Source organism: Eubalaena glacialis, chromosome 12 (genome assembly GCF_028564815.1).
Source record: "Eubalaena glacialis isolate mEubGla1 chromosome 12, mEubGla1.1.hap2.+ XY, whole genome shotgun sequence".
NCBI classification, from domain to species: domain Eukaryota; kingdom Metazoa; phylum Chordata; class Mammalia; order Artiodactyla; family Balaenidae; genus Eubalaena; species Eubalaena glacialis.
In genome coordinates, this window is record NC_083727.1 from 49,909,665 (window position 1) to 49,933,186 (window position 23,522).

The 23,522-nt window shown below is 37.6% G+C and overlaps 1 protein-coding gene across 1 annotated transcript in view; it reads left to right on the plus strand.

Moving 5' to 3' along the window:
* Positions 1-15,663, plus strand: part of CDK19 (cyclin dependent kinase 19) — a 180,103-nt gene extending 164,440 nt beyond the window's left edge. The window contains exons 6-13 of the mRNA XM_061206930.1: positions 522-653; positions 4,582-4,725; positions 4,890-4,959; positions 8,953-9,025; positions 9,425-9,522; positions 10,310-10,388; positions 11,000-11,266; positions 14,481-15,663. Coding sequence (XP_061062913.1) covers positions 522-653; positions 4,582-4,725; positions 4,890-4,959; positions 8,953-9,025; positions 9,425-9,522; positions 10,310-10,388; positions 11,000-11,266; positions 14,481-14,612 — 995 coding nt within the window. The 3' untranslated portion in view covers positions 14,613-15,663. The remainder of the gene's footprint in view (positions 1-521; positions 654-4,581; positions 4,726-4,889; positions 4,960-8,952; positions 9,026-9,424; positions 9,523-10,309; positions 10,389-10,999; positions 11,267-14,480) is intronic.
* The last annotated feature ends 7,859 nt before the right edge of the window (positions 15,664-23,522 follow it).

Below are 23,522 nucleotides of genomic sequence, written 5' to 3' on the forward strand. Positions count from 1 at the left end.
AAATACTCCCACCATAGCCAATTTCAAGCCACAAACATGACGTTACTGAACACTGAGTTCAAAAGATGTGTATAAATCGGCTCTGCTGGGTCCATAAGAGCCAACCAACTCTAGCACACACTGAACTAAGATATAGTCAGGTTTTTTCGGTATATAGGCATACAGAAGTCATAATTAATCATGGAAACGTTTAGACTATTTTCTATTTTAGAAATATTTAAGAATATTATTCTGTCTCTGAAAGCCAGGAATCTGAAGTAGGACCTGGATTCTAATTCTGACTCTGTAGTTACTAGTTCTATGACCTTGGACAAGTCAGAATATCTCTAAGCCTCAGTTTCTTCATCAGTAAAATAGGCACAATAATAGTATCTACCTCAGAAGGGGAGATCTGGTGCCTGGTACAGACCACTGGTTGAAAAGAGAGGAAAAAGGATTGCTTTATAAGGTTAGTGGCTATTGTCATCAACCTTGCATGGTTATAATAGCTTGCCAACCTGATTTCTTATTTTATTTTTTAGCTGACATGGGTTTTGCCAGATTATTCAATTCTCCTCTAAAGCCACTAGCAGATTTGGATCCAGTAGTTGTGACTTTTTGGTATCGGGCTCCAGAACTTTTGCTTGGTGCAAGGCATTATACAAAGGCCATTGGTAAGTTAGTCTAAAATGATTTACTTATAATTGGTAAGTATTGCATTATCATATCATTATCATATGATATTGCATTATCATAAATACTAAATGGTATAATAATAAAGCTGCTTTGTATAAACCGCTTTAAATTTCTTTGTAAAAGTCCTGTTGTTGTTTATATTCCCAGATTTTATATTCTGGTAGATTTGGATTTTTAACTATATAGAATATGATTCCTTTAAAAAAAGAAATCATTTTCTTTCAGAGGATAGAAGTATCTGATCTTGTTGAGTTGCTATAGAAACGATAACATGCAAATGTTATTTTTTACTTACTATCGATCAGAAGAACTGGAGAGAGGTTTAGACTTGTTTTCTTCACAAAAAGAAAAACAGAAAAACGGGAGTAGTGTAGTTATTGGAGAGAGCCCCTTCTATTTGGGGAAAAGTTAGTCAGTCAGTCCTTTCCTAAGCAAGAAACAACATGACTAATCTTTCTCTCTTGCCATTACAGTTTTCAGAATGGCAGTTTCTCCATTAAGGTAGGAAATAGAGCCTGGGTAGATTAGCTGTGCTCAGCATCTTGCCATCTCACCAAGTGAAACAACTGAGTAAGAAAACCTGTTATAAACATACTCTGTAAAATTTTAAGTCTCCTTCAGAACAGAGGCATCAGAGACTTTGCTACCTGTCATTACAGTGTCCTCAGAGGTCCCAGCTGCTAATTGAGGGAGTCAGGAAGAGAGAGCTGTCCTCAGACCTAGATATTGCTTTAAAGGAGGTAAAAAGAGAGGGTAGGGAGGGAGTAAATAGTACTGTTAATGTGAAGGGCTAGTTCTGTAAGGTACTTCAATTTGCTAAGTGTGTTTCTTTAAATTTTCCTTTTCTTGAATTTTCTGTTTACTTGTATTAGACTAATATCTGTTTTGACTACATTTAGCTGCTTTTGTTGAGTTCTATTTGATAAAGGCACTTAAGCTATAAAATTATTAAAAATAGACAAGTAAGCTCAATCCTTTTTCTATTAAGCTTATGAAAAACCTCCTGGCAGCCAAAGAACTATAAATGAAGTTCTCACATTTGAAAAGATTAGACTCATAATTAACCTATTCATGGGTAAAAAGGGAAACAAAAATTAAAATATAGTAATGTCCTCATTCGTCAGGAGGTCTGATTTCTGCAAAACTGATACCCAGAACACATTTATACTTTCTTTGTCTAGGGATTGAGACACTAGCACAGTGTGGAATATTATAATTCTTCATAAATACTGCTAAAGGATTTTGTTAGTGAAAAAGGCTGTGAGTAGCCACAGCACTGTGAGGAAAAGCAGTTTGTGTTTGATAGTAGAGTGTGAGACTGACCTTAGACCTGTCCCCTGGCAGTTGAGCTTATAGTAATAAGGCCCCTTACCAGAGGCTGCCACTCTGTCCGCCAAGGACAGTGGCAGCTGTCTTTGAATGAAGGAGAACTACAAAAAGCAAATGGAAGGGATGGAGCGGTCCTTAGAATGAGGAGTGAAAATCAGACCCTGACTTTATTTACATTCCAATGAATGACTTTTACTGAGGGGCTATATTTTTGAGGCATTTAGAATTATGTTTGCTTTTTCTGTTATTAGGTCTCTCTATTGAGAACAGTAAAATCTAGACAATCTCAGAAGGCACCAGAGGATAGGAAGAAACCAAATGTAAGCCAGAGAGAAGGGGAGTGTCAGTTGGAAGCAACAGGTGGTGCCTTAGAACAGGATTGATGGTGAGATAACCCAGGGCATAGGGTGGGAGTACAGGATGTGATAACAGCAGACACCCATGTGCACTGGGCTCTTACCAAGCACTATGCAGTCTATGTCTAGAAGGGAGATTTCCAGTAAGAAAAGGCAGGTTCAGCCAAAAACCTTGTTAAACTAAATGATGCCCCACCAAAATCTGTCTCACTCTCAGAGATTCTTAGCAAACCCATGGTAGTGAGGCCTGTGTTTAACATGTGCCACTGGTGATTCTGTTGTATGTGGTCCCCACCCTTTGAGAAGCACAGTTTTATGAATATTTTCTGATTAACTGTTCTACTGTTGGAATAAAAAATAGATGTGTTTTTTTGGAAATAAAGGTAATTGGGTATGAATTGGAAACCAACTATATTTCTTATTTCCTCAGGGTAAAGAGAACTGAAATTGAATTTTAACCAGCTTGCGACTTACTTGCTCAGTAAAAATAAGATTTATGAATTAAAGATAAAAACATAATTGCTAATTTCTAATTTTAGTCAAGTCCCAATTACTTATTCTGAATAGAAGTTAAGAAAAAAGCTAAGACATAGAAAAAGAGTAATCCCCACATTAGTTATCTTTAGGCTTGAAATGTATTCATAGCAGACGTAATAAATACACACACATTCACTCATTCTTCTTTTTTTTAAATAAATTTATTTATTTATTTATTTATTTATTTATTTATTTTTGGCTGTGTTGGGTCTTTGTTGCTGTGTGTGGGCTTTCTCTAGTTGTGGCGAGGGGGGGCTACTCTTCGTTGCGGTGCACGGGCTTCTCATTGCGGTGGCTTGTCTTGTTGCGGAGCACGGGCTCTAGGCGCACGAGCTTCAGTATTTATGGCACGTGGGCTCCAGAGCGCAGGCTCAGTAGTTGTGGTGCAGGGGCTTAGTTGCTCCGCGGCATGTGGGATCTTCCCGGACCAGGGATCAAACCCGTGTCCCCTGCAGTGGCAGGTGGATTCTTAACCACCGTGCCACCAGGGAAGTCCTGTGTGTTCTTTTTAAAAAAAAATACTTATTAAACAGCATTTATTTAAGTGGGCGAGTATGAACATACATCTCACAAAAATTAATTCACATGTACATTTGGCAAAACATTGTGAATATAACATTATACTCTTAGAATCTAAATTAAAACTATATTATAGTCTTTTAATATAAAATCCAAATAGAATAATCCATAACTGGTTTTTTGAAATAGTTAATAAAACTTTGAAAGATGCCTAATTTTATCTTGGCACGTTGGAGAGTTGGGGCACCATCTAAGTGAATATGTTCGGATCACATCTTTCTCTACTGGTGTCGTGCAATGTCTATATATACTTGTATTTATCAGCTTCTAGAGCTTACTGTTTGTTGACAAAACTGAAGTTGGTGTCTTTCAGACGAAAGTTGAGTTTTTCCAAATCATCTTGTGCGATCTGTACTGTCTGTCTAGACTGACAACTCAGAAATTCTGCTCTGTCATTATGCATTTGATTGCTTTAAAGAAATGTATCACCGTACCTGATGATGATATTATTTCAGTCTATCAGATCTTGAGTATTATGCCTTGTAGTAGGTTATCAGTTGACTCCTTTGGCGATTGAATTATTAATAGTGGTTTGAAAGGCTTTTGCCTAAATGTAAAGTAAATTCATTGCTTGCTAAATTGAGTTTCCCAAGCTTATCTTGATCAGGAAATTTACAAGAAAATGTATTTTATTTGGTTTTCAATATGTTATGTGATGATACAGCTATTTCATGTGATATATATGTTTTCTTAATATACTTATTGTATTTTGTGTATTGCTTCACTGAAAAGTTTTTTAAAATTTTTTTATTTTGGGGATTCTTTACTTTATAAAAGTTATACTTGATATACAATGTTATATTAGTTTAAGATGTACAACATAGTGATTTGATATTTTTATACATTATAATCACCACAATAAGTCCAGTTACCATCTGTCACCATACAAACTTGTTACAGTATCATTGACTGTATTCCCTATGTGTACATTACATCCCTGACTTTTTTATAGCTGGGAGTTTGTACCTCTTAATCCCTTTTACCTATTTCGTCCATCCCCCTACCCCAAAAAGTATTTTTATATGTAGGCTGTGATTATACCCAGAAATTATAACCAAAGAAATATAATAAATGTGTGCAAAAACTTGTTTTTCTTCCTTTATAGACATATGGGCAATAGGTTGCATATTTGCTGAATTGTTGACTTCAGAACCTATTTTTCACTGTCGTCAGGAAGATATAAAAACAAGCAATCCCTTTCATCATGATCAACTTGATCGGATATTTAGTGTCATGGGGTTTCCTGCAGGTAATTTATTTATTTATTTCAAAATAATGAGTCATATTTCAAAAACATTCTTTTTGAAAAGCATATTTTAAGTATTTTTAATGTATATTTTTAAGCTAAAATAACTAGATTTTTGATAAGTAACACATTATTTCCTATAACAACATTCAATATTTTTTTGTAAGATAAAGACTGGGAAGATATTAGAAAGATGCCAGAATACCCCACACTTCAAAAAGACTTTAGAAGAACAACGTAAGTAATTCCATATTACATATAAGTAATATTCAATGGGAATATTTAAATTAATCCTTTTTTAATAAGATAGAGATTATTTAAACCAGAAACTTAGATTTTAGTGTATTAATTATGTTTATGATTTAAAGAAGATATTCCAGATGTTAACATATATGCCAGGCTTAGGCTGTAGTGTTTAAAAACTTTTAAGAATTTAAGGGTCAGTGGATAGTTTAAATGTCTGTTTTAGCTTTATAAAGGCTCAGTTCAAGGCCACAACTATGATTGTGTCTTTATCTAAGTAATGACTGATGACTGAAACGCTGGGCTAGGCAACCAGGAAGGGTGGCAGGAGGAAGAACACATGGCCTGGGATTTGTGTAAAACAAACTGGTGGGGACATGTATGCTGAGTAGAAGTGAGAGGAGTTTGTTATAAATGTGCACACCTAGAGGCAAAGATGGAAGAGGTTCTCTCTTGGGCAACTTAACAGAAAAATTTCAGGACAGGATGGCTTGTAGGAACAAAAGCAGACATCATAAAGAGAAGCAGAGAATGGCACTAATCATTTTGGGCCTCTCTTTTACACAGTCCTTGGTAGGGTCCTTGCCTCTTTTCATCCCTTAAGGAGAGCACTGACATTGCTCAAGGGTCTGAATTGGGCTCTCTTCTCACTCTAGACATTTCCCCAGGCAGTCTCCGTGATTTTGATGGCCACAATGTACCATCAGTTACGCTGATAGCTCCCAATTTATACATCCTACTCAGATCTTTCCCAAGTTTCAGACCCATTTATCTAATTGCCTTATGGAATCCCAACTTGAATGTCCCATTAATACTTCAAAATACATGTCCAAAACTGAACTCATCATCTGTCCTCCTAAACCTCTCCTCCCACTATATTTCTTATCTTAGGAAATGGCTCCATGATTCATCTGATTGTTCAAGCCAAAGACCTGAGAGATATCCCTGATCCTTCTTCTATCTCACTGTCTTCCATTTTACCCCCCAGTGTCTAAACAATTAGCAAATCTAGTAAATTCTTTGTTCTAAATATCCTTTGGATCTTTGTATTTCTCTCCATCTACCCTGCCACTGTTGTAGGCCAGACCACCACTGTCTCTCGCCTGGAATCCTGCAGCAGCCTCCTAAGTGATTTCTTCCTTCAGTCTTCATTCCACCTCACTGTGTGTACTGCAGTCATTGCCAGAAGCACATTTGAGCATGTCAGTCTTCAAGTTGCTCTTAATTCACCATTGCTCTCAATTTCTTAATATGGCTTACAGAGCCTTGGCTTCTACATCACCAAGTTCATCTCCTAAACCTCTGTCCACTTTGTACTCTATAGCCTAGACATCATGAATTTCTTTAAGAGCCTCAAAACCCCTAAGTTTTCTTTGACCTCTGGATTTTTACACATGCTGCTTCTTCAGTCTGGGATGTACTTTCCTCCCACCCATTTCATTAGATTAACTCCTTTATTTTTCCTTTCTATCCTGACGAGATTTCCCCTTGACCTTCTAGTCTGAGTTAGGTGCTTCCCCTCTGTACTCCCATAGCATATCCTGTGCTGCTTCTCTTGGCACTGATCACTTTGCTCTGCAGTTGGCTTTTGAACAGTTACCGTCTTTCCCTCTAGAATATGGATGGTGCCTATTTTATACACCATTATAGGTATCCCCAGGGCCTGGTACATTAGTGCAGTCTCATTAGTTACTTGTCAAATGGGTATTAAATGAAAGTGGTTCAAGTAATTGACGATACACTAGTAATATAAAAGAGAAAATTAATGAAGGCACTTAACATTTTATCTTAGTATTTAAAGGCGAGAGGAAGAATTTTACATAAAATGATAGTATTTACAATAACCAGAAATAAAAGGAGAGAAATTTAAAAAGATAAATGAAATTCAGTTAGAAGGGTAATAGGAAAAGTTCAGAGATAAGAGCCCATACTTCCTAAGCAGACAATTTTATCCACATAAAATCAGGCTACTAATGCACAAGATAAGAAGGAATTTATTAAAAATTAGCTAAATCTAATACAATACATACATGTCACTAAAGTATAATAAAGAAAAAAATTCCAGAAAACGTTATTTCAAATGACATAAAAAGTAAATGAATGATAACTTGTTTTCATTATATTAGATAAAAAGAACCAAAAAAATTACTCTTAAAGTGAATTGTGAAGGATAACAACAGAAGATGCTGTAATCTTTCCAATATGTCAGCTCTTATTAGCTCATTAGAAGACAAGGTGAAAATAGAATTAAAAGGAAATAAGTAAGTTGACTTTAAAAATTGAATGTTCGATTAAACATGGTCTGATAAAATGCTTTATAATGTATACAAAAAGTTTGAATTACTTTGAAAACTGTTCAGCTCTTAAACTGTAGCAAATCTGGAAGAGGATAATTCAGAAAATGACAAAGAATTTATCTTAGCTTTAATACCAGGAAAAATAAGAAACCACAATGGGAATTGAGCAATAGGACTTCTCAACTTCAAGACCTTTTATTATGATAGAAACAAATAACCTAGAATCTGGACTTAACCCAAGAAATCAGTTGATTCAACATAAAGACCAAAGCCATGTTGACAGACTCTATTTCTACATAAACTTTCAAGTTTCTTTCCATTACCAAACTTAATGGCTGCCTTGCCAATAAAAATGTTCCTGGTATTGGAGGAAAATAATTGTTAAATTAATATACATGGCAAAGATTTTTTAAAATAAAAATACCTAGTGTTGGCAAGGGTATATAATAAAATGGGCATGCTTACTTATATGCTACTGGTGAGAATGAATGCTTCTCAAACTTTAATGTACCTACAAATCACTTGGAGACCTTGTTAAAAATGCAGATTGTGATTCAGAATCTGGGATAGGGCCTGAGTATATGCATTCCTACTGCAGGCTCTCTGGTGCCCTTGCTTCTGGTCTGAGGGCCAGGTTTGTGTAGCAAGAAGGCTTTGAAATGTACATACCCTTTGACCTAATAATTCTAAGAATTTATCCTGAGAAGGCAATCAAAGCAGCCACACATAGCTAAGATGAGGCACCTAAGGTTTTCCTAGAGGTTAACTAACTGCCCAAGATCACACAATTGGTAAATGATTGCGCCAGGGTCTGGTAGGGGTCTCTGATTCTCACCTGCCATGCAGTATTGTCTCCCTACAATGTGTACTAGGATTGACCTTTAAGAAAACCTGCGTTTTACAACTGTTGTGAAACAAACATCATTAGTAACAGTAGAAAATATACATTCAGTACAAATAATAAGTTTAAAGAGCATTTGGCAAGGAAAAATGTTTATGAAACAATATTCAATATTAAGTGAAAAAAATTAGCACAATTTATATAGTATGATTCTAATTTTATAAAAACAAAACAAAAATGCCTCTGTGTTTGTATCATATATATGCATGAAAAAATGACAAAAGAAAATTATCAAAATCTTGATGACAGTGTTTTTTTATTGCTGCTAGGCTGATTATGAGTGATTTCAATTTTTTTCTTTATGCTTTTCTATATTCTCTAAATTTTCTACCATGAACATATATTACCTATTTTTTGACCTTTTTAATTTGAAGTATTTCATATATAGGAAAGAATATATATGATGAAAATATGTAGTCTATTTAGAATAATAAAATGAATACCCATTTACTCACCCTTCAGCCTGAGGGGTTGATATTCCTGATACAGAGTATGTACCTAGGAAAGGAATTGCTGGGTCACAGGATACTCACATTTTCAACTCTTATAGTTCATGAGTCATTATCTTCCAAAGTAATTGTAACAATATAAACTCCTACATGCTGTGTGTAACAATTCTTATTTCTTCACACATTTACCAACGTTTGGTTATGTGTTCCTTTTTAATGAGAAAAAACAATGGCTTAAATTAACACATACCATGTAGGAAAACCAATCTTGGAACTTTACATTAAAAATTGTAAATTGTGTGAGTGTTCTTAATAGTGTGTGATTCTCATGTCTTTGCAGGTACGCCAACAGTAGCCTCATAAAGTACATGGAGAAACACAAGGTCAAGCCTGACAGCAAAGTGTTCCTCTTGGTAGGTGCATCTCTCCCAGACTGGGAACTTGGATCCTTTAGCACAGCCCTCACCCCACCCTGCTTACCACGGAATTGTCCCAGCTCTTCCTCCTCTTTAGAAAGAAAAGAAATTGGTGGATGCTGGGGCAAAATTAAATCTTTCTCTTTTGAGCTGTCACCCTTGACTTTTAGCCTTGTCCAGTGGTTTATCAGCAGAAAAAAAAATTAAATTCTAAAAGGGCTTTAATGCTAATGATTTCTGCTAGTCTCACATATATGTGTCTAGTGTATTAATATCGTGGTGAGCTATACAAAATGGCATTTGATATTAATTCTATTAGACATTAACACAAAAGTCAAAACATTGACTTGGAAACAAACTTTTCATGTGCTGTCAATTTCTTATGTGTTATTCTAGCTTCAGAAACTCCTTACTATGGATCCAACCAAGAGAATTACCTCAGAGCAGGCTCTGCAGGATCCCTATTTTCAGGAGGACCCCTTGCCGACATTAGAGTATGTATCCTTCCTTTTCTGTGTGCTTTGCTCCAGGCTGAGGATGTTGGATGGTGGCTGAAAGCAAGAGAAGCACTTGTTACTGAAGTATTTTACTTTCTTTGTTAATACCGCCTCAGAGAAAAACTAGTCAAGAGAGAGGTCCTGTATTCTGAAACAGGCAAAGCTGTAGAGAGGTGTGAATGAAAACAAGAATTTTAGGAATGACCATTAATCCGTTTTACAGATAAAAAAAAACTAAAGCTGAGAACAGATGGGACTTATAGATCGGTCAGCCAGAAAGTTCACACCAAATCAGTAGGGAACTGAGATTTTAAAATTCTGTGTGTCTACTGTACAACCAGACTCCTCCATTTCCCCATCCTTGTTATACCCACATACATAAATTGTGCTTGGATTTATTAGAGGTGCAGCTTTTCTTGAGAAAATTATTTTCATTGTTGAAGCAAATAACACATTCAGTTATTTTTAGTGCTGATGAAGTTTGTGTGGAGAAATTTCTATGTCATATATGTCAACTAGCTAACCACAGCTAAGATCTGTTATGGAAAGTGGCAATTAGTGTAAAGCTTAGATGACAAATTGTTCTTTTCTTATTGCTTAAATTGTGTTGAGAGGCACAACCAGCCATAGATGAAGAGTAGGAAAAAAAAAGTGGAATTTTTTTTAAGAAAAAAATTTTCTTTTTTAAGAAAAAAAAGTGGAATTTTAAATGAACAAGGTCAGTGATATTGTAGATTTTACGTCATGACATGAATTCTTTTTTTTTTCTTTTCATGGTTTTCAGTGTGTTTGCTGGCTGCCAGATTCCATACCCCAAACGAGAATTCCTTAATGAAGATGAACCTGAAGAGAAAGGTGACAAGGTATATACTGCACTTAGGAATGGATAATTTAATAATTCCTATATATTTAACTGCCTTTTATTTAAGTATGTATTTACTTTATTGTAGATGTACTTTGCGATTTGAAATATGCATTCACAGATAAATGAACTTCCTGATTTGTTTTATTGCCTGTCTTATTCCCTGATTCTTAATTCTTGCTTTTTGTTTGTTCAGTGTCATTGCTGTCACTTTATGCAGGCTGCTTTTAAAGCATCACTCTATTCTTTGATTGCAGTTGACTCCTCCCCACACAGCCCTACTTTTCCAAATTGATTGAAAAGACTATTATAGCTGTTTTAATGAGTTGCTATTTCCTGTGTGCCTGTGCTCTTCAGTGGGATGTCTGACTGATTTGGAGGGTTACTGTGCAATCTAAATGAACGTCAGAGAACGGGTCCTGTTCGGGGCTCAGTACTTTGACTTCTGGAGCTGCTGTATTCCCTGGCTGCTCCATTCTCCGGTCATTCCAGTCACTTTGGTGTCCCAAGAGGCCCCTCCCCAGGTCGGTCAGCAGTCTCACGTGCATGTCGTGTCATGGAAGATGTAATTTAGTTCCACAGCGAGCTTGCTTTTTTTCCCCTCTCTACAAGAATCAGCAACAGCAGCAGAACCAACATCCGCAGCCCGCAGCCCCGCCGCAGCAGGCAGCAGCCCCTCCACAGGCAGCCCCGCAGCAGCAGAACAGCACCCAGGCCAACGGGACTGCAGGAGGGGCCGGGGCGGGGCCCGGGGCCGCCGGAGCAGGGCTGCAGCACAGTCAGGACTCCGGCCTTAATCAGGTGCCTCCAAACAAGAAACCGCGGCTAGGGCCTTCAGGCACAAACTCAGGCGGGCCTGTAATGCCGTCAGATTATCAGGTACTCCCCTGAATTTTGTACTTCTTAATGTTCATGTACTGTTAAAAAACTAAATGCAACTGAGTAAATTTTAAAGATCTTATTGGCTATATTCAGTGATTCATGTGTCAGGTAGCATCTCCCCTAGCAAATACAAAGAAGCTCTGAAGGGCTGTACAAAATGGAAGACGTTTATAGGCAGAAGGAGGTGGGACAAGGACACTGCTCTAACAGAGAGCTGATTGTTTCAGGCCCGGGCACCTTCCTTTGTGGACTACAGGAGTCTACCAAATAGATTACTTGTCTAGTGCTGACTAGGAGATTCCAGACTGACTGGGGAGGAGTACATTACTGGGAGGGGCTGAAACTGCAGTTAGGTTAGGCACTAAGTCTCAGTTTGGTGATGTGGGCTTAGCACAAGTGACTCCATTTTGAGCCTGTTGTCTCTTTTTTAACAATACATTTTATAAAATGGGAAGTAGACTTTTATAGTAGATCCTTTTAGAATTAAGTGGTACTTAACTCTAAAGTTTGACTATACAAACTGTACAATCCTGTTTCTAGGGCATTATATGAAAATGAAGATTTTTGTCATTTCATGTAATTGCAAGATATTTTGTTTCTTGACTTGATTATCCTAAAACCCTGAGGAGGTAAGGTGAGGCAGGCAGCTCCTCCTCAAAGAAAATGTCTCATTTTACCCTTACAGCTGCCTATCAGGTTTGGGTCAGAAAAAGATACCTAGATAGGTAAGCCACCGTTCCTCTCCCTTTTCAATTGCTTATTTTGAAAAAAAGTTGTTAAGCAGCATACTTCAGAAGGATCTGCCATCACTGGGAGGAAATAATCAGTAAGTAGCCACATAAACACAGAAGAGAAAGGGACTAAGGTTGAGACTTCTCAGGAATAACTGTTAAATCTCACTAGAAATAATCTTGAGACTAGAAAATACATTTTGTTATTAAGATTTAAAAGAAAACTACAATTGTATTACCAATTCAGGAAATTAAAGGAAAAAAGTCTAAGGATTGGTATTTGGAGAGAGAGGTAAAAAATACTGGTGAAAACTGTAGGGATTCTTGGGGGGAAAAAAGTTTTCAAGGTAGTAACAAGGTAAGAAAAGATCTAAGAAGGGAAAGAAACTTAAAGGTTAAAAAAAAAAAGGTTTAGAACCACAGTCCCTCAGGGAACTGGTGGAGAAGGAGTACATAGGAGAGAGAGAACAGAAAACAAAACCACGGGCAAGGAAGATATAAACTCACTGATTAGGAACTGGAAACAAGAGAAACATTAACAAGAAAGACATAATAAATAGCTGTCTAACTGGCTTTACATTTTTGAATATCTCAGCACAACTACTTTGAAAACTTATCTTGGAAGATTCCCTGCAAGCAGAGGAGTATATAATAGCACTTCCATTGGTTCCAATTAAAGTAATCAAGGCATCAGTTTGATCTGCTAGAAACAGCTTACTATTTGGGTAGTAGTCATGAACATATTTGAATTTTACTATAAAGTCAGTTTTCCCCCTAACATTAGTTTATTCTTATTATATGAGCAACAAACCTTTACTATATACTGGCTCATCTTTGTGTCTCTGATTGTGTTATATTAACCTGATTATAGTCGATCATGGACAGATTACTTAGCTATTGTATTTATTCCTTTCAAATCCAGGAGTTCTTCAAATGCTTTTGTTTGTCCATACTGAGCTGTCTACTTAAAAATAAAATAGCATATCAGTGAAATGGGTAGCTTTCTCAGCTAGTTAGTCGGAAAGACTAGCATGAGGGGTGAGGGAGTCCCATTGCACCTGTCTGCAACTCTCATATTATCGACACATTTGTTCTTTATCCAGTATGGAGGAGCTATTATGCTGAGTCTAATCAGCTAAAGTAAAAGCAGTCGTAGCCAGCCCAGCAATTGTAGGCCTTGTGAATGGAAAGAACATTTTTTTCCCATAATAAACTTACAATAAAACATAGTTAGAATCTGGAAAGGCTTCTTACAACAACACAACTGGTCAGAGTTGTGTAACACAGGAAGGAGTTAAGCGGGATTATTTTTAACCAAGGCTATCTTATTGCTCTGTTGTCTTGGACCCGATGCTGCAAGTCCAGCTTGGCTGCCTCTTGTGCGCTGAGTGGGGCACGCTTGCTGATTTGTCCTTCCGTAAACCGCCAGTGCCACCTCAAGGTCATTTACATTTTTAACTCCAAGTAATAGCTTTATTACATATGATCTTTCCCACTTTGCTCACAGGAAGAACCAGCCTTCTGGGCATAGCCAAAGACGCTGGTTCCAGCTATGCTTATATTTAACCAGGCACCATGTTCTTATTCTATAGGTGAATTTTTCTTTTACATATTTTTTCATATTTGCCCTTTGGTACTATGAAGATGAATGTTTCATTTAAGGTAATAAAAATACATTGAATTGAAATACATTTGTCTCAGCCTTCTCTTGAGAGAATTTTCACATATGAAATTTTTAAAAATTCTAAATGTTACCTGAAGGACTTCCCTGGTGGTCCAGTGGCTAAGACTCTGCGCTCCCCATGCAGGGGGCCTGGGTTCGATCCCTGATCAGGGAACTAGATCCCACATGCCACAACTAAAGATCCCGGGTGCCGCAACTAAGACCCTGTGCAGCCAAATAAATAAATAAATATTTTTTAAAAATAAATAAATGTTACCTGAAGTTTATCAAAAGCACTTATTGCTGCCACCCCTACCCAACCTTGCCTGGCTCTGTCATGTAGGTGATGCTGCTGATGCCACTCTAGCCTCTCCCTCTGAAAACTCTTTTCTCTAAAAGATGATTTCTTAATCACAACAACTTTGTTATTTATAATGAGAAAACTAACAGCACGTCAGTGTACATTATGAACACCACCGATTCAATCTGCCAAACTGATTATTCCTGTTTGCAAATCTCAGTTATGCAAAGAAAAACTAACCAGAATTAGCCTAAGTTTCCCCTCTACCTTTCGTTGCCAGTGTAGCTTATCTCCCAAAGAAATCCAGCCAACTTTCGTGCATGCCAGAACAGTGGTGGCAGGCTGTGATGTCAAGTCAGCAAAATGTATTAACAAACTAAATTAACTGTCGCTACGATGGGTCAGAACCCGGAGCCTCTGATGAGAATGGCTCATCTCTCCGTCCTGTTGTGATTAGCATCTTGAGCTGTTCCCTTCCTCCATCAGTCACTCCCTTTTCCTGTTTCCTTCTCCTAGCACTCCAGTTCGCGCCTGAATTACCAAAGCAGTGTTCAGGGATCCTCTCAGTCCCAGAGCTCACTAGGCTATTCCTCCTCATCTCAGCAGAGCGCACAGTACCACCCATCTCACCAGGCCCACCGCTACTGACCCGCTACAGCCAGAGCACAGACTCCAGCAATATGACGTCTGCATTGAAGAGAACCAAAAATGCAAACTCTGATGCTGTTTAAAACTCATCCACTTAGGAGGAAAACTATTTACTGAGCATTTTGCAGGACTGACTGATGTCTTTATTGACTTAAAGAAGATTTTTGTGAAGTTTCCCCAGCACCCTTTCCCTGCATGTGTTCCATTGTGACTTCTCTGATAAAGCGTCTGATCTAATCCCAGCACTTAACTTCTGTAACCTTCAGCATTTTGGGGAAGGATTTCCTGGTGCACCTTTCTCATGCTGTAGCAATCTCTATGATTTATCTTTTCAAAGCTCTTTTACTAGGATTTTAATGTTTTAGAAACAGGATTCCAGTGGTGTATAGTTTTGTACTTCATGAACTGATCTAGCAACACAGGTAAATATGCACCTTTTAAAGCACTATGTTGTTTTCACAGAATATAACTCTTTTGCTCATGGAAGTCTTAAATGGGAACTGTTACTGTCCCACAGTACTTTACTATTACGTTTTTATTTCTCTAGTTTCAGGGAAGGTCTAATAAAAAGACAAGTGGTGGTACAGAGGGAACCTGCAACCAAAAACAGCCTAGATCTTTGCAGTTACTATGCTTTATGCTATGAAGAACTAAAGTATGTGGTAATTTTTATATAACCATTCATATGGAACTTAGTTCCCAGAATCATCTTATTCTGAATAGTATCCAGTAATTAAGAATTATAATTTTAACCTTCATGTAGCTTACGTCTACTTTAAAAAGGGTTTCAAGAGCTTTGATGAAATACAGTCCTCTGGTGACCCACGCCAGAAAACTGAAGAGAATATTAACTGCACTAGGATTTCTTTAAGGAGTAATGTTGATCAAAGGGAAGGAAAAGCTTTTAGTGTGTATTGTACATAAAGTTGGCTTCTCTAAAGAACTGTTGGTTTCTTCACATCTGGGTCAGTTTGAGTAACTTTCTTACATAATCAAGGGTACTCAAATAGAAGCCTGCAAATTAATCTGCTTTTAAAATAAACAGCAGTGTTCTCCATTCGTATTTGCATTAGACATAGAGTGACTATTTTTAAAGCATGTTAAAAATTTAGGTTTTGTTCATGTTTAAAGTATGTATTGTGTATGCATAATTTTGCTGTTATTACTGAAACTTAATGCTATCAAGAATCTTTTCATTGCACTGAATGCTTTCTTTTGCCCCTAGGAGAAAACTTAATAATTGTGCCTAAACTATGGGCAGATAGTATACGACATATTAGATAAGTGCTATTTGCATTTCTATGATCTATGAATTAGAGGCTGAGTTCTTTCTTAGCCAGCGTTAAGGAAGCTCCCCAGAGTCACAAGGAAATATAAAGACTTAGAGCTCCCATTGTAATGTAAGGGGCAAGAAATTTGTGTTCTTCTAAATGCTACTAGCAGCACCAGCCTCGTTTTAATGTTTTCTTGAGCTAGAAGAAATAGCTGATTGTTGTATATGCAAGTTATATGCCTTTTTTAACTCTTCTTTGTGAACTTATCTACCTGGTTATGATACTCTGGGTCCATATACAAGTAAAATAAGTTTTAGACAGAAGCCAGTATACATTTTGCACTATTGATGTGATCCTGTAGCCAGCAAGGACCTTACTGATCTCAGCATAATAATGCTTATTATTAATAACAAAGACTATACAGTGACACTCATCAACACTGAAGATGAAACTGTTGACATGCTCCACTGGAAGGAATTTCTGATTGTCTCCATAGTAATTTACCCCTTCCATTTTTGCAAATGAGAAATTAGTAGCCCGCTGCATAATGTAGCTACCCAAGTAAAGTTCTGTCCTGTGACCTGAAGCCTCACTGTCATCAGATGCTCACTGCACCCTCACCTCGTGCCCAGCATTATGCTGGGGGGTGAGACACAAAGGGCAAGACATACTTCTTGTCCTTGAAGAGCTTATGATTGATTCCATGACAGGAAGCTTTCCTGGGATGACAGGCTTAGAAATGAAACCATCTTAGAACATGAAGGTCTATTCGTTTACTTCTAAACCCACTTGGAGAGAGTTATTATTCCAAATTTTGCTCTGTAATAAACAAGTGTCATGGAGAGGTTTCTATGTTTATCTACCTTCAAGAAAGCCAGCAATTAATATCACCACAGGCATTAATATATATTTGAAATGTTCACAGCAGCCTTTCAACAACAATTGGGTGGCCCTTGTAGGCAGAACACAACTAAGTGTTTGTAGGAAATTACAATGAAAATAGAAGCTCTGTTCCTGCCCTCAAGGAGAGCTTACATTTAGTAAAAGACGAACCCAAATATGTGCATGAACCAAAATATCATGCCCCTTAATACTTTATAAGCAGCTTTGATATAAATCCTTGTGATATGCGCTTATATGATCATGGGACTACCCTGCTTTCCTTGTATGTAGTGAATTTTAGTGGCAGAACTGATATAGAAACTGTGAGGGGATTTTTTCAGTTGCTCCCAGTGTTCTCCACACAGGATCTAGCCAGATATGCCAATTACACATGTGACTGGGTTTCTGGGCACTGCACTGGTACTGGCCCTTTCCTCCTGTGCTCTTGCCTGAGAGTTGGTGATGCCCACTGGTGCTCATTACCCTTTGAAATAATTTTGGTTCATAATTTCCTTTTCCTTGTAAAGGGGAACAAAGCCTTTAACATACTTGTGGGCCCTAAAACTGTGGGACCTCGAAGGAGACCTGTGAAGCTTTTTGAGGTTAAAATTTACCTTTTTGGTCCCCAAATGACCCCATTCCTCTTTAAAAATTTATTACCATCAATGTCCCCTGAGAATGCAGGGTGGACTTCCAAAGCAGGGGAGGTTATGGGAAGGAAGGAAGGAATCAAAGTGAAGGTCTTCTGCGCTCCACAGTACAAATCAGTTTTCGAGTTAGCTTTCTGGTAAGTTGTGTGTTTGGGAAAAGGGATTCTAGGGTTTCAGGACAGCTGAGTCAAGGGTAAAGTAGCCTGGTGGCAGGACTGATACTATGAGGCTGAAACAATCCTTATGATGAAGTAGATCATGCAGTAACATACAAAAACCAAGGACATGTATATTTTTATATCTGTGTGGTTTTAAAACTTTAGTACTTAGAACTTTGGCCTTCTGCACTACTCTTTTGCTCTTGTAAACGCAATTTACATTTAAGAATGGAAAGGGATGGCATTTGCTTACGTGTTCACTGCCTCATTCCTGGTGAAGCAACTGCTAGTTGTATGCCTCTAAAATGATGCTGTTTTCTCTGCTAAAGATAAAAGAAAAGAAAAAATAGTTGGACAATAAGACTTGCAGCTTAATCTGCTTTGAATAATTGTATGTAACAGAAACTATACAATGAAGGAATATTCTATGAAAATTATGAATCCTAACTTCTATGGTGTTATCCTTCTGGGGAATGGAGAAAGGCAGTGAAATGGCAGTTAGACTAAAGGAGGCTTGAAGGATTCAAGTATAAATAATATTTTATATAAAACATAGCTGTTTAGGTTTCCTTAATCTTCAAGAATAGTCACAAATATCATAAAGCAAAGTTCATTGTTTTAGGATTTTTTAAAAATGTGTTGTACCTAAGGCCATACTTACTCTTCTGTGCTATCACTGCAAAGGAGTGATATGTATGTATTATATGAAAAAAAAATCCTTAATGCACTGTTATCTCCTAAATATTTAGTAAATTAATACTATTTAATTTTTTTAAAGATTTGTCTGTGTAGACACTAAAAGTATTACACAAAATCTGGACTGAAGATGTCCTTTTTAACAATTTAAAGTCCTTTTTATATATGTTATGTAGTATATCCTCTCTAAACTGCCTAGTTTGTATTTCCCATAATTCCTATTTGTGAAGTGTACCTGTCGTTGTCTCTTTTTTCAGTCATTTTCTGCACGCGTCCCTCTTTATACGATTATAGACATGACTATGTGTGCTTTCCACACACTGCTGCGAGGTGTGCACTCAGAGCCAGCCACCCCCCGCCCCCCACCCCCCGCCTTCCAGCGAGGCTCGCTCCGCGGGGTGCAGGATGAGCTGCTGCTTTGGAGCCGAGTGTTTCCCGCTTTTGAGTGTCCTGACATCCTTCCTGAAATGACTGTTAAGACAAAAATAAATTACATTGCATTTATTTTATATTCTTGGTTGTAATAAAATTTAATTGACTTTGTTTCAGTGTGGATTTTTTAAATATAGGAAAAACTCTCGTTACAACAACTTTTAATGTTAAAATTTTATGTGTGTGCCTCGAAGCTTTTCAGATTACACTTGTCCTGCAGAGATGCAAAGTCTCCCTGTGAGCTGCAGTATGTTATTTTATTCAGGATGCTTATGACGTCAAAAAACCAAAGAGGCAAGGCTTGCAAATACCTCAGAAGCAAAATTACAGTTTTTTAAACATCTCTAGGGGAGATATCCTTTTTTTTAAAAAAAAAAAAAAATGGGGCTTCCCTGGTGGCGCAGTGGTTAAGAATCCGCCTGCCAATGCAGGGGACACGGGTTCGAGCCCTGGTCCAGAAAGATCCCACATGCCGTGGAGCAACTAAGCCCGTGTGCCACAACTACTGAAGCCCGTGCGCCTAGAGCCCGTGCTCCGTGACAAGAGAAGCCACCGCAACGAGAAGCCCACACACCGCAATGAAGAGTAGCCCGTTCGCCGCAACTAGAGAAAGCCCGCGTGCAGCAATGAAGACCCAACACAGCCAAAAATTAATTAATTAATTAAAAAAAAAAAAGAAAATTAGAATGTTTTAGAAAAAACAAATAGGCAGCATTTTGTGGGTAGAGTGGCATTCGGAGTTTCTCCTTTTATAAGGACATTCTGTTGTACCTGGCTGCCCCTTCTTACAACTTACTTGATGAATCTTCTATGGTTATTCCAATGGTTAAAGGCATCATGGAGTGAACTGAAGAATGTTTAAGTGACATAAACACAAAACTTCATTTCTATTTAAAATAGATATTGCACATGTCCAGATGCTTCACTGCTTGACACAGATTGTATATTTAATACTGTGATACTTATAGGATAGAGCTTCTCTTGGAAAACTTCTTTGACCACAGCTGCCTTTCTAAGCAGCCACCTGGGTAAGAGAAAGCAGACGACTGCACAAACCCCTTACCACTCCTGGGAAAATAGCTTGAAAGTATGGGTCTATCTCCCTAGCCAACTGTAAGTTCTTTGTGAAGGGTCTGGGTTTTATTCCTCCTACACTCCTAGCACCTGGCATGATGCCCAACACAGAGCAGACAATTAATATGGCGAGTCATTAGCATCAGTTTTGTACATTGGCACAGAATTCCTTGATATGCTGTATTTGTATATAGACAGGGATGAACCAATATATTTTTGTTCCATGAATAATGAAAATGCTAGAAATAGGCATTACTTTATTTTTTTTCTTTTTAAAAATTTATTTATTGTTGAGGTATAGTTGATGTATAATATAAGTTTCAGGTGTACCACATAGTGATTCATAATTTTTAAAGGTTATACTCTATTTATAGTTATTATAAAATATTGGCTATATTCCCTGTGTTGTACAATATATCCTTGTAGCTTATTTATTTTATACAGAGTAGTTTGTACCTCTTAATCTCCTACCTCTATCTTGCCCCTCCCCACTTCCCTCTCCTCTCCCCATTGGTAACCACTAGTTCTCTATATCTGTGAGTCAGTTTCTTCCTTTTTTGTTATATTCACTAGTTTGTTGTATTTTTTAGAGTCCACATATAAGTGATAACATACAGTATTTGCCTTTCTCTGTCTGACTTATCTCACTAAGCATAATACCCTCCAAGTCTATCCATGTTGCTGCAAATGGCAAAATTTCATTTTTTTCTATGGCTGAGTAGTATCCCATTATATATATATAATGGGATATATATGTGTGTGTATATATATCACATCTTCTTTATCCATTCATCTGTTGATGGACACTTAGGTTGCTTCCATATCTTGACTATTGTAAATAATGCTGCTATGAACATTGGGGTGCATGTATCATTTTGAATTAGCATTTTCATTTTCTTTGGATATATACACAGGAGTGGGATTGCTGGATCATAAGGTAGTTCTATTTTTTAGCTTTTTGAGGAATCTCCATACTGTTTTCCACAGTGGCTGCACCAATTACAGTGTACAGGGTTCCCTTGGGGCATTACTTTCTTAAAATAGGTTCATTTCTTATATTTTTTGGCTGCAAAGTCATAATAAAATATCACCCCAGGGGAACAAACAATTCAAACTGCATTTGAATAAAAGATTAAACCAAGTTAGTCATACTTGCCATCTTCTTTAGATGCCATCTTTCCTTTGGTCCTCCTAGAGGAGGGCATCTTAAAGCCTCGCATAGCATTTATCTAGCAGGCAGTAGAAAGCCAGCTTGGACAAGCAACACACAAACATAACAGGAAAATTTGTTCATCTGATCTAAATGAGAGAATACAATATAGGGGAAAGAAATGAAAATACTGACTTAAAACATTAATATATATTTAGCACATTCCTCCTGATGTTTCACACTTTCTGCTCTTCAGACTTGTGGAAAGTACTGCTGAATTTTTTTCACACAAAGATGCTATTAAGGACTGGATGTTTGTGTCCTCCCCCCAGTTCTTATGTTGAAGCCCTTATCCCCAGTGTGGCTATTTTGGAGATGGGATGTTTATGGACATAATTAAGGTTAAATGAGGTCACAAGGGTAGGGCGCTGATCCAATAACATTAGTGTCCCAGTAAGAGGAGAAACAAGAGAACGCGCTCATGCTCTCCCTTCGTTCTCCCCACTCCCTTCTCCCTACTCTTTCTCTCTCCCCTTCTTTTTCTTCCCTCCTCTCTCTCCCCCCGACCCCCCCTCCCCACCATGTGAGGACACAGCAAGAAGGTGGCATCTGCAAGCCAGGAAGACAGTCTTTACCAGAAACTGAACCCTGCCAGACTGATCTTGGACTTCACAGCCTCCAGAACTGTGAGAAAACAAATTTCTGTTATTTAAGCCACCCAGTCTATGGTATTTTGTTATAGGAACCTGAGCAGACTAATACATATTTTGGACCAAGAAGTAGGGTGCTGCAGTAACAAACACCTAAAAATGTAGAAGGGGCCTTGGAACTGGGTAGTGGGTAGAAGCTGGAAGGTGTGCATGCTAGAAATATAAAAGCGTTAAAGGCAATTCTGGTGAGGGGTCAGAAAGAAAAGAGAGCTGGAGAGGAAGTTTCCATCTTCTTAGGATAAAGAACATAAATAATCATGAACAGAATGTTGGTAGAAATATGGACATTAAATGACATTCTGGTGAGCTCTCAGATGAAAATGAGAAACAGGTCATTGGAAACTGGAGAAAAGGCAATCCTTGTTACAAAGTGCCAAAGAACTTAGCTGAACTGTGCTCTAGTGTTTCGTAGAAGGTAGAATTTTTGAGCAACGAAATTGCTCTTAAAAGCTCTCTCTTGCGGTGGTGGGGAAGATGGACTGGGTAGGTCCAACACACAGAAAGCATGTTGGAAGGCATACTGAGGAGGAAGAAGACGCACCTTAAACATTTCGGGGACTACCCTGGTGGTCCAGTGGTTAAGAATCCGCCTTCCAATGCAGGGGACACAGGTTCAATCCCTGGTTGGGGAACTAAGATGCCACATGCTGCAGGGCAACTGAGCCCGTGTGCCGCAACTACACAGCCCATGCGCTCTGGAGCCCGCGCGCTGCCACGAAAGATCCCGTGTGCCGCAAGACCCAATGCAACCAACAATATAAATAAATAAACAGAAGGGCACGTAACTCAGACCAAGGAGATAGAGAATACTCTCTGAAAGTCATGCTTATTTCAGAACCAATTTATGCCTGTGTACTTGTTACTGTATTTCTATAACTTAATTACATATTACAAATTAAAATCTGAGTAAGATAAATAAATATTAAAAAAAAAAACCATTTCAGACTTTTGTCTTCCTCTGGTCTTGTCCTCTGCATTCATTTTCTTACATGCATTGGTTGGTCCTGGGCACCCACCTTTGAAAGATCTGGTCCTCCAAGAAAATGCTGTCATGTACCAAGCTTTTTCTTTTGGTTGCAAGATTAACCTAAATTAATTGAAGCCTATAGACCTTAAATTATAAACAAGATGTTCAAGATTTGACTGAATTCAGCTGCAGGTGCCATATCTGAGTTGAAAATGCATGATTAAATCTCTACTGGCATAATTCGTAAGCAGTAAAATGCAGAGATCTTAAGTGTATCGTTCAAAGAACTTTGAGAACTGTATGTATCTATGTAACAAAACCCAAATCAAGAAACAGAACATTTCCATCACTGCAGAAAATTCCCTCATTCTCCTTTCCAGTCAATACCCCACACTTACAGAGGCAACCACTGTTCTGCCTTCTATCAACAAGTATTAGTTTTGTCTTTTTAGAATTTCATTTAAATGGACTCATACAGTTTGTACTCTTTTGTGTCTGGATTCTTTCACTACATAATGTTTTTAAGAATCACCCATATTTGATATATCACTAACTTGTTTCTTTTTATTGCTGAATAATATTCCACTGTATAAATATACCACAATTTATTTAGTCATTTGTCTGTTGATGGACATTTGGGTTGTTTTTTGTTTGTGGTTATTATGAGTAAAGCTACTCATGTTTTTGTATAAGTTTTGTTGTGGACATACATTTTCATTTCTTATGGGTATACTTAGAAATGGAATTGTTAGGTCATAGGATAGGTTTTCTCTTTAAAAGAAATTGCCAAAGAGTTTTCTAATTTTGTATCATTTTCTACTCTGTGAGTAGTGCATGAGAATTCCAGTTGCTTTACATTTTCAATAACATTTAATATTGTCAATCTTTTCATAAATCATACCAATGTTCTCTTAGGT